At 42.2% G+C, this 12333-nt stretch overlaps 1 protein-coding gene across 2 annotated transcripts in view; it reads right to left on the reverse strand.

The window, feature by feature from the left end:
- stab1 (stabilin 1) overlaps positions 1-12333 on the reverse strand; it is a 107179-nt gene that overhangs the window by 32967 nt on the left and 61879 nt on the right. For both annotated transcript variants that reach the window (XM_074638304.1, XM_074638315.1), the window contains 10 exons: positions 9574-9669; positions 9371-9416; positions 7500-7579; positions 7271-7396; positions 6927-7000; positions 4695-4766; positions 4339-4458; positions 4189-4236; positions 1936-2013; positions 1473-1619 (listed from right to left, as the gene is read on the reverse strand). In XM_074638304.1, coding sequence (XP_074494405.1) covers positions 1473-1619; positions 1936-2013; positions 4189-4236; positions 4339-4458; positions 4695-4766; positions 6927-7000; positions 7271-7396; positions 7500-7579; positions 9371-9416; positions 9574-9669 — 887 coding nt within the window. The remainder of the gene's footprint in view (positions 1-1472; positions 1620-1935; positions 2014-4188; positions 4237-4338; positions 4459-4694; positions 4767-6926; positions 7001-7270; positions 7397-7499; positions 7580-9370; positions 9417-9573; positions 9670-12333) is intronic.

Genomic DNA, 12333 nt, shown 5'->3' on the forward strand with positions numbered 1-12333 from the left:
TGAATGAAGTGTGTTTTACGATACGGTAAAATTATTGTCAATGGAGTCTGGCGTATTTGGTGGGAGCGATATACATAGCTGCTGTTTCTGGTTAAACAAAAATGAGTGTACTCTTTTCTAACAAATACGTTTATCTCTGTAGAGATCCTTTACGTAATGTTGTGAGACACTTATAACTATATGAGCAACAAGCACTTTTAGTGGACGCCAGGTAATATGGTGGTTTTCTTTTAGACTGTGATCTGTAACGTTAGGCTTTAGCTTCTATCTTTATCTTTTTAACCTGTTTTCGCTGCTGAATCAGTTTAACATCCTGGATTGATCGTTCAAACGCATGTTGAAGACCCTTCTGTCTGCTTATTTCTGAAATTAGATCATATTTCTTCACAGAGTGCAGGTAGTGACAGTGTGGACTCCTTGCTAACTCCGACAGCTTGATGGAGTAGCAGAGGCTAGCAACAAAGGGGCGGGGCTTAGTGAAGGTTCAATTAGAACAATAATTGAATGGTGCTGTCCGGTAACGTTTTTCAAGGATTTAGCCAAGTTTCAGTGAAAAAAGGACATTAACGTTACAGTTCCTGATATCCCTTTGGAAACTGATGTGGGCACAGAGGTCACCCAGATCATCATTGGCCAGCAGGATGGCCGGTGTACAATCAAACACACAACAAGCCATACTATGTTCAATATTGGATGAAAAATTTCCAAAAGGCAGCAACACCACAAACACGGCCAAGAGTTCAAGTTCAGTGACTTGTATTAGCTTAGGCGATGCCTAGCAGACAGCTAACGGCTGTGACAGCACCCACCTGTCACTCAAAGTGACCACACCCTCAATTATGCCTAAAATTAACCGTTAATATAATTTAAACGGGTGAATTATATAAAAATTCACTCCTGTACAGTTGTCATGAGCAGAGATATTAGCTATGAACACCAAAACATTTTTTGTACCAGGCTATAAACAAGTTTATTTCTGCAGTTTATTTGGGCAATTTAACATGGAGGTCTATGGGGATTGACTCACGTTTGGAGTCAGCCTCAAGTGGCCATTTGAAGAACTTCAGTTTTTGGCACTTCCGTGTGGCTTAATTTTTCAGTCCCGGAGGTTGCCTCTCTTGTCTTGACTAATAATGGTCACAATAATTTATTTCGTTGACAATTTTCTATGACATCGAGAGCAATTTGGGGTTCAGTGTCTTGTTCAAGGAGGTGGATAGACATATTTGTACCATCGATTCTGTCATGTACTAACTATGATAACTTCTCCTGTTTTGGAGTCTCCGTCCCCTTAAAGGTCAGCACTGTCAGGATGGTGTATCAAAGTTCAACAAAGTTTGACGCCAAATATTTGCACAAAATCAATTAACCCATGTGACTAAATCCACTGATCGTGGAAACAGATTTTGTTACAAAACTTCACCATCTTAAATGCTGTCCTCCACAAATTAATATATATATGTGTGTGTTACCTCCTGCAGGCTGAAGTGCAGTGTGTATCCCGACGTTGAAACAGCGAGCTGGGTGGTTTTAAGGTCACTCAAGGTCAAACTCTCACAGGAAACGATGTGATAACGAACCAGGTCAGAAATACGACCAAACAGCTTCCATTCCTCGAACTACACACACACACACACACACACACACACACACACACACACACACACACACACACACACACACACACACACACACACACAAAAACTCCAGTCAATGATGTACATATCATGCACTAGAAAATATTCCAGACTTATGACTCACATACAAAAATCTACTTATTAAATGATTATTAATATTGTGATTCAGCTTGTAAATGACCGTATAGTTTTTCTAGATAAGACACTAAATTTGAAAGATAAACACAAACTCAAGATAAGATCGGTAATATTATTATTGTTACACAGATAATATACAAACAGCAGATGTTGTACACACAGAGGAGTCTTGGTTGGTTTCCTCTAGAGGGACGAAGACAGTGTACGGTCCTTCACCATGAAGACCTATGCCTGATTGCTGAGAAACACAAAGAAAACAAATTGAACTTGTGATGATGGATCAGGGGCCTGTATCACGAAGCAAGTTCATATAGGGATAATGTCACTGCATAAAAATTAATTAATTAAATTTTTCTTTTTAAAAATGACAGCTTTAACCAAATGAAGACACAAGTAAAAAAAAACACGAAGGAGATATATACGGATTTCTTTGCAAAAATTTCAGGTGGACTTTACCACCAGAGTTACCATCATGTGTAAGCAGTGCACCACCTAAACATTAAGGCCCTGTCTACATGTATACAGATATTTTTGAAAACTGATATTTTCCCTGGAGAGGTGTGACTGGGAGGAACGACCTCTCTGATCTAAACCCGAGTGGTTGTGGACTTCTGTGCTAGTCATGGATTGTCCATAACGAACACTATGTTCGAACATAAGGATGCTCATAAGTGTACATATGAGCATCCTAGGCCGAAGGCCGATGATCGATTTTGTGATCGTATCGTCTGATCTAAGGCCGCATGTTTTGGACACTCGGGTGTGGCGGAGGGGCGGAGCTGTCAACTGATCACCATCAGGTGGTGAGTTGGGTCAGAGGATGGGGGAAGACTCTGGACAGACCTGGTAAGCCCAAACGGGTAGTGCGGGTGAACTGGTAATGTCTGGAGGAGGCCCCTGTCCGAGACACCGGTGGCCAGGGAAGCCGTCCGACTGAAGAAGGAGGCCTTCCGGGATATGTTATTTTGGAGGACTCCGGAGGCAGTTGCAAGGTACCGACAAGCCTGAAGTGCAGCAGCCACTGCCGTGGCGGAGGCAAAGCAGCGGGTGTGGGAGGAGTTCGGAGCAGCCATGGAGAAGGACTTTCGGTCAGCACCAAGGTGCTTCTGGAAAACCGTCCGGCACCTCAGAAGGTGGAAATGGGGAACCATCCAAGCTATGTACAGTAAGGATGGGACACTGTTGACCTCAAATGTGGAGGTAATCGGGCGATGGAAGGAGCACTTTGAGGAACTCCTGAATCCGACTAATACGCCCTCTATTGTAGAGGTAGAGCTGGGAGCTGATGGAGGACCATCATCAATTACCCTGGTGGAAGTCACTGAGGTAGTCAAACAACTCCACAGTGGCAAAGCCCCGGGGATTGATGAGATACGACCAGAAATGCTGAAAGCTTTGGGTGTGGAGGGGCTGTCTTGGATGACACGTCTCTTCAACATTGCGTGGAAGTCGGTGACAGTGCCTAAGGAGTGGCAGACCAGGGTGGTGGTTCCCCTGTTCAAAAAGGGGGACCAGAGAGTGTGTGCCAATTACAGGGGTATCACACTACTCAGCCTCCCTGGTAAAGTCTACTCCAAGGTGCTGGAAAGGAGGGTTCGGCCAATAGTCGAACCTCGGATCGAAGAGGAACAATGCGGATTCTGTCCTGGCCGTGGAACAACGGACCAGCTCTTCACTCTCGCAACGATCCTGGAGGGGGCCTGGGAGTTTGCCTATCCAGTCTACATGTGTTTTGTGAACTTGGAGAAGGCGTATGACCGGGTCCGCCGGGAGATACTTTGGTGGGTGCTGCAGGGATATGGGGTAAAGGGATCACTCGTTTCCGGTGGGGGTTGGCCTCCGCCAGGGCTGCGCTTTGTCACCAATCCTGATCGTGATATTCATGGACAGGATATTGAGGCGTAGTCGGGGGGGGAGGAGGGTTTGCAGTTCGGTGTGCTGAGGATCAGCTGGCCCTGGAAAGGGAAGTTTGGGGTCCTCTGCTGGAGCTGTTTCCCCCGCGACCCGACTACGGATAAGAGGTTGAAGATAAGATGAGATAGTTTCCCCTCCATTTAAAAAAAAAAATCACGACCCTCATTTTACAAAATATCGGCGTCCAAACTCGAACGCAAAAACAACTCCAAATGCTCGCCGTAATATTTACATGTCACCAAGTGAGATCACAAGTTAAAAGGCCTTTACAAAAATATTCATTTTTGTGACCCAAAACTCTGTTTGGATGGACAAGAGGCCAAAATATAGAGGAAATTAGAGTTTTTAAAAATATCTGAATATGTGTAAACAGGACCTAAATGAAGTCCAACCCACAGAGCACAGATTGGTCGGCTGTTGTGTCTTGTAGTCATGTATATTACAAACCATCTATGTTTTTACTAACAGCATCAAGCAAAACATTTTCAATATGACTCACAGATGACATTCGACGGAAGAAGCCGTTCTCTGATTGTCGGGACATCTCCTGTAAGACAGACAGACAACACAACTTCCTGTAAGGGGAAGGGGGAGGCAGTGTGGGGGGGGGGTCAGAGGTCAGGGGGAAGTCAGAGATCATGTGACTCACATTGTTGGTGTTTCCCCGGCATTCGAAGCCATCGCCCACGTAGCCTCTTAAGCAGGAGCAGTTCCTCTGACCCTGACCCAAATACTCACAGCGAGCATGCCTACTGCAGCCACCATTGAGCTGCATCCACACACACACACACACACACACACACACACACACACACACACACACACACACACACACACACACACACACACACACACACAAAAATGTATCTTTAATTGATGATACAGGACACGCAACTATTTTTTATTTTTGATAAAATTATAGATGATGTTTCTGGTTAGTTGAGTCATCAATCAGTCTGAAGCAGATGATTGCACGATAATCAGCAAAATGACACACAGACATACTATTCTGCAGGGGTTGGCAGCGTAACAGAATCTCCCAGATCCTTGAAAGCCCATCATACACCTGCAGGCCGTCTGGAGATGACAACAGAGCAGACAGAGAAAACAGTCAGTCAATAAAAAAGTCAATCACAACATACATCAGACCGGCAATACGTCATCCAGGACAAAACTTCTACTTTAAACAAACCAGTAATATTAATAACGCAATGCCGAAGAGTTGCTGTTGGTTGGTTGTACCAACAATAAATAAAAAAAAAGACCAGCATGGCGTCATCGCCGAGGCTGCTCTCCCTTTTGGGGGAAAGAAACTTGCTGTCACAGGAGAGAAAATGGGAAATGATGAAAAGCTGTTGTGTGGCGGGTTAACCGAGATATATATGATATGTTAATATTCACTGTCAGTGTGGTAAATCACTAAATGATGCTGGTGACAGTGACTAGCATGGCTAGCTAACGTTAGCTTGAGTGGGAGGCTGCTGCAGTAATACAGTCATACATTAACGTTAAAGCAGCATCAGACTGTCGTCTCCAACTAAATCTCAGCCTATAGATCAAACAGTTGGCTATTAACAGGCTGGTTATTTACAGACAACACTTAACCTAACGGGATTCAATCAAATATGTAGAGAAGTCTGGATAAACAATATCCACTGTGTTGGACAGGGGAAGACTGAAGGGACGTGACGGTGATCAACCTTAATTTAGTAACGTATCTCGAACGCTCATGCTCAGGCAAGGTCGCAAAATAATTATTAGACATGTGTAAAACAAATGTTTGTATAACGAGATAAATGCATACGGATTTGCCAAAATTACAATCCAAACATACGTCAAATTGCATTGAAGTCTATGGGATCTTTGTTTTTCATTCCCACAAAAGGGGTGTGGCCTTGACTTTTAGCGACGTATCCGTATATGCCGGTCTGAAGTATCCATCCGTTTCCTCCCTCACCCTGTGCTCTGCCAATCAAATAATAATTTATCCTCAACTACAAATCTGTTTTTTGAGCTGTAAACACAGTAATGTTTCTGGAGAGAGTTAATGACCACAGCTGTGCTGTATGATTGGCTATATCGACATTTAAAATGTGTGGTCCAAGAGTCAAAGTTAGAGTCGTCGTCTTAACCTTCCTGCCAAACAGTGGACTGTGACTGGCAGCCTACTCTGCTGAGTGACAACCTGTTCACGGTTTAGTGTGGTGCTCTCTGCGGTCACTTATACTTTGTTTTAATGCAGTCGAATTCACAATATAGCTGTTCACATTTACATGTTTTTCTGTTTCTGGTGTCAGATAACTGAATGAGTATTAGCTGCTGTACTGCCGATATAAAATCCTTATTTTGTAATCACAACATCGTTTGACAAAATCATTAATATAGATATTGTTTGGCTGTAGTGACTTTAAAATGAACGACCACCTTAACTTTACTGCCACACCACCCCTATCCCTCAGAGGATAGCTTACATCACAGTCTTGGTAAAGCTAAGCTTTCCCTGTACACACTAAAACACTGAGTCAGCGCTGTAAGATTTACACACTCTGGAGGCTGTTTTGGAAAAGCTCAGTTTTTGGAGGAGAAAAAACTGTTTTATGATACTAATATGACAGTACTACGTTTTTGTATACGTTAGTGGTTAATTAAACATGGATAATGAATTACAGGCGTTACTGACCTTGCTGTCTATGCAAGCAGCGGTTGAGTAGCTAAATTCTGCATTTTATAATGCTACTTTGCCTACATGCGCAGGAGGTAAGCGATTATTCAAGCGATTTGCGACAATTCCAGTGTCCAACGGCGTTATCAACCTGCTTCCTGTTTACACCAGCACATGCATGTCCTGTGTACAGGAGTGGTCATGTGATATGCATTTTCAGACTGGTAGAATTGACAGAGATTATTTCTGAAAATAAAATAATATAAAAGAGTGTTTTAAACGAAAATGTATTAGTGTGGATGTAGCCTTAGTCTGGACGGATGTCTGAAAGGGAGAAAAATATAACTTAGGCTTAGTGTGAATGTACTCTGACTTGGTAAATTAAACTTCATTTAAGTTTACTTTAAAGAATGCCCCGGGTGATATTTCACTGAAATGAGACCCTCCTGAAACCTCACCTGACCTGAACTGAACCGAGTGTCAGGTACAGTGATGGCTTAGTGTAGGATCATTATGCGTCCAACATTATGTGCCATGAAAATCTGACATTTTACTGCAGTACAGTGTTGTCTTACAATGTTGGGGCCTGTTCTGGTGCACTCTGCTGACTTGGAGCAGCCTCCATTGTTAACCAGACAGCCGTCTATCTCTGTTAACACACAACAGGTTGGAAATTAATTTTTATGACATATACAACATGTAAAAAAAAATATTGCAAAGTAACTGCAAAACTTAAAGCAAGGGAACACCCACACAAAAAATCCCACCATGACCCTTTAGGGGATCCACATTTAGGAACACTTGAGGCCTTTAATTAACAAAATTTCAGGTATTTCAAGACTCTTCCAGGTCTTAGTAAGATGTCAGGAGGTTCAGATTAGGGGTGTGGGGTCAGAGGTCAGGGGTCAGGACTACATACCCAGGCAGATGACCCCGTCTCCAGTGTACCCCTCTATACAGGTACAGGTCCTCTCTCCTGCTGAGACCTTCTTGCAAAGGGCAAATTCTGAACATCCACCGTTAGACCTGCTGCAGAAATCCAGCTCTGAGAGACACACCGAGAGAAAAAGTAGTCCGATTTGATATTTGTACAGGATGTGTACAGGATATGTGTGTGTGTGTGCGTGTGTGTTTGTGTGCGTCTTTACCATTGCAGTAAGTTCCATTGCCTTCATATCCAGCCACACACAGACAGGCAGCAGCTGAACCCTTTGGTCCCGTTATACAGCTGCAGCAGAGGACAAATTGTTCAATAATTATGTTGACATATTATATTTAATATATATCTTCTTACACTGTGCCACAGAGCTCCATTGTTGTCCAAAACACATCAATGAGCCACACTGTTGCACTGGGGGACATGTTCTTCATCACCATGAACACACACACTGTAGTTTATTTTGACTCAATTCCACATACACCGTCCTGCTACCACTAATACTCACTAGAGCACCTAATATGGATTAATCCTCGGCTGAAAAAAGTCCCAGACAAATGCGCTATTTACTCCTGTTTGAGTAACATTTGATAAAAACAAAATTGCTGGTGAAATTATATTTATAGCCGATTTTAAAGATTTCAGTAGGAACCAATAGGCTTGTCGCTGAGTGCCTCAGTGTTCACACTTCTCAGACAGTGCTGCCCATTTACAGACTAACTCGCTAGATTGAGTGACTTTTAAGGCCTCTTTAGCAACAAATCTAGTGACTTTCTGGGCAGGCATTAGCTACTCTCCCTTGAAGAAAGTCGACTGAGGTCATCCATTCACACAGCAGCTAGTGAATGAGCTGTGAATGTGCGTACCTGTGCTCCTAATGATTTGACCCAGGAGTTCCTTTTGCGTTGTTTAATTTTTAAATCTTTAGTTTGACTGATTAACTTGGCTATATTTTTTCATTTGATTTACCATCTCATTTAAGAGTTAATCCTCTATTCAAGATGCTTCAGCTCCACAATCGATACAACAGCCTTCAAATAAAATAGAAATTACAGGTACATTTATATATATATATATAGATGAGATAAAAGCAGCTTGAATCATGATAGCAGCACAATGATTATTTGAGTCAGTTAGTAGTTTGACTTAATACATTTTTTCAATCTTATGTTAATGAAACAAGGCAAAAGTGAGCATGGCTCACATACCCCCGCTTACTGCTTGACCCCTACTAAAGTAGGGACAAAGGGATTTGCCCTTTTGGAACTAATGGAACATTTCTACTCCGGAAACGCTTTCAAAAATGTTGGGCACCCTGGACCTCAAAACCCCAAAAGGCACAACTAGACCACACTGTCAACCAACTAATATTGACTTTTTGAGCCGGGCTTTAGCTACTTCCCATGTTTCTAATATTTTGCCCAAAATATCGGAAACACCTCTCAATATAATCTATCCAGTACCAAAACCACCAACTACTACGACCTCAATAATAAACATACAGTAGAATTCACCGCTCTGACAGAGTCAGTGTCAAGTAGAATCTATTGCTGAGCTGAATGCCTATTACCTCCAGCTTTGTTTTCTTTTGATCAACCACCACCAACAACAAAAACCTGAGTAAGAACTGTCTACGGACGCCGTCTGGGCTGGCCGCCCAGGTGGAGCTCTCGGTCGGAGCTAGCCGCTGTTGCTGACAGGAGGTAAGCCCACACAACTCACTGAGAGCCAGCCAGCCTTTGCTTTCGATAGCACACTGTATGTTAGGGAATGAACTTGCCCTAGACATGCCAGAAAACCGAACTAGCAGTCATTCTCATAACAGTAACTAGTTGTACCACAACTTATTTTGACGTTGCATGTTATCGTGGGATAATGTGAGTCCTGAAGGGTTTAATGATTCTCACTAGATATTTGGACAACATTACATAATACTGAACATGCTATGGTGAATAGTAAACGATTTCAGACAGCCAGGTGTATTCTGGCTAAATTCACAACTTCTCCAAAGCCAGTGGTTTATGATCCAGATCACACACACACACAAACGTAAACCAGCTGTAGACACAACAACAGACTTACTTGGCGTTCTCGTCACACACACCTCCACAGGCGTCGTCCTTGATCTCTGAGACACACACACACAAAGATTTCAGGTGATAGCAGGTTAGAGAAAATATTGAGTGTGGTTACAATTTCACTCTGTGTGTGTGAATGTGTGTGTGTGTGTGTGTGTGTGTGTGTGTGTGTGCGTGTGTGTGTGTGTGTGTGTGTGTGTGTCTTACCTATAGAGCAGGAAGAGCCTTTCCAACCTTTATAACAGACACACCTGCCACTTCCTGCCAGACCGTCCTCACATTTCCCATGGGCACACACACACTCTGCAACACACACACACACACACACACACACACACACACACACACACACGCACACACACACACACACACACACACACACACACACAGGTTAACAGTGTAGGGCTGTCGCGATCAGTCAGCGTAATCGATGACGTTGACACTGAAAATGCTTCAACATCAATTCAGTCAAATCATATTTTAAACTGATGCGGCTGTCCTTGTAGCTGCTAAATACACTCATAGAGCAATAAAGAAGCCTGCCTGTTACCTTAGAAATTACATTGAATAAGTGTTTGAATGGAAAGTTTGATTTTCAACCAGCTCTGTGTAGATGCAGATGAATGGCACCCGCTAACCTGCTCAGAACACACCGCCAAACCTCCCACCACCCGGAACATACCGTCAAACCTCTGCACCGCCGGCATGTTCTGATGATTTACGGTATGCTGCCTTACTACCGTAGTGCTAATCGATAGTGGAATCTATTGAATTTACAAACAGGGGTGAGTGTATGGTAACAATATGAGGATCATATTTTGAAACTCTATAATTAGCGTATTTCGTTGGACCAATATCCCCCAATATCAAAAAAGCTCCCGCTACAGAATACTTGTATATTATACTACTACTCACTCTATACTGTAAGAATATAGAGAGCATATGTTTTGCATGTGCAGAACTGCAAGTAGCACATCTCGATAGCACATATCAACCTATAGTTTTGCACTTTAATATGTAAACCTTTTTTTTGCATTTTGTCTTCTGCTGCATTATACAATGACATACAGTTTGTCAAAATAAAATAAACTTAAATTAAATGATCAATTAGATTTTTTGGAGGAAAACTAATCACTTAATCGATTAGTAATTAGTAAAATAGTCTATAGATTAATCAATAGAAAATGAGTCGTTAGTGGCAGCCCTTTAACAGTGCCAGTGTTTCCTCTGTGGTTTAATCTCTCATGTTAAAAACATGACAAATCTCCTCCTGGGTTTTCTTAGCATCATCGGTTAGCATCATAGTTTTGTTAGCGATGTTTATCAGCATTGCTGGTTTGTTAAAGTTGTAGGTTTGTAAGCGTCACGAGTTTCGCAGGTTTGTTTGTCTTGCTGGTGTGTTAGCTGCACAGGTTTTTACCCTCATTCAACAACTAAGTCTAAAAAAGTCTGCTCATTTTTTTGGTCAGTCTAATCAAGTAAAGCCCCCTCGGGGTAGACAAACATTATGGCAGACAAAAACTTCAGGCTGTCAGCAGTCTGATTGGCAAATTCCCAAAATATGGATTGCTGATAGCACCATGAATTGCGCATCACTTGTAACCGCTATCTGCTCCGTCTCACGGACTGATTCACAAAAGATATTGCACTAATAATATTACAGTGCAAACACAACCTTAAAATTTTGCAGCTTAGTGTAATTTGCCCCTTTTTGCATCTGATTGCAATTATCCATTTGGCAAAGTATAAACGTGCTTGAGGCCAACGCGTCAGTCGTGAGGGGAGAGAGTCAGCCTGAGCCAGATGTCTTGTCAGGAGGGGCTTGTCAGAGCGCCACTTTTATCCAAACCCCACGAAAGCAATTAAGAGACAGGAGAGGGAAAGGAGGGAGAGGGAAGAAATCATTTTTTCATTCACTTATATAATAACTAGGGCTGTCAATCGATTAAAATATGTAATCGCGATTAATCGTATGATTGTCCATAGTTAATTGTGATTAATTGCAAATTAATCGCACATTTGTTATCTGTTCAAAATGTACCTTAAAGGGAGATTTGTCAAGTATTTAATCCTCTTATCAACATTGGAGGGGTCAAATATGCTGCTTTATGCAAATGTATGTATATATTTATTATTGGAAATCAATTAACAACACAAAACAATAACAAATATTGTCCAGAAACCCTCACAGGTACTGCATTTAGCATAAAAAATATGCTCAAATAACATGGCAAACTTAAGCCCAGCAGACAACAACAGCTATGACTATGACTTGCCCCAAACTGCATGTGATTATCATAAAGTGGGCATGTCTGTAAAGGGGAGACTCGTGGGTACCCATAGAACCCATTATCATTCACATATCTTGAGGTCAGAGGTCAAGGGACCCCTTTGAAAATGGCCATGCCAGTTTTTCCTCGCCAAAATTTAGCGTAGGTTTGGAGTGTTATTTAACCTCCTTCCCGACAAGCTAGTATGACATATGTCGGACAGACGTTGGTACCAGACGCTTTAAAACTGAGCCTGCTACAACTTAAAAATCGTGGAGTTAAAACAAATTTGCTTTAATGTATTATTATCGCGTTAACTCTGACAGCCCTAATAATAACCTTATTTTTCATTCACTTTTTCTTAGTTTTTTTCCTCACGTATTTTATAAAAATTATATGTAGGTGAGCTCCATTTATATTTCATGACTCACCTGGCATTGTATCCTGTCCCCTCAGTGAGTTTGAGCAGACACTCCTTATACATTTCAGATGGCACCAACTCTCTGAAGACGCTAGTAATTTCACTGTAACTGCGTTGTGTAGCTGTGGCTATTAGCGCTCATCTTTGCAATGAGGCTCATTTGCGTAGAAAGGGGCAAACTTTGCACCAAATGTTTGCATATTACCCAAATCTCCAAATAGCACAGAAGCACAGAGACGCTATTTGTTGGCAGTGCAGTTAGGGTTGTATTTCACC

The sequence above is a fragment of the Sebastes fasciatus genome, chromosome 1, assembly GCF_043250625.1.
Source record: "Sebastes fasciatus isolate fSebFas1 chromosome 1, fSebFas1.pri, whole genome shotgun sequence".
NCBI classification, from domain to species: Eukaryota; Metazoa; Chordata; class Actinopteri; order Perciformes; family Sebastidae; genus Sebastes; species Sebastes fasciatus.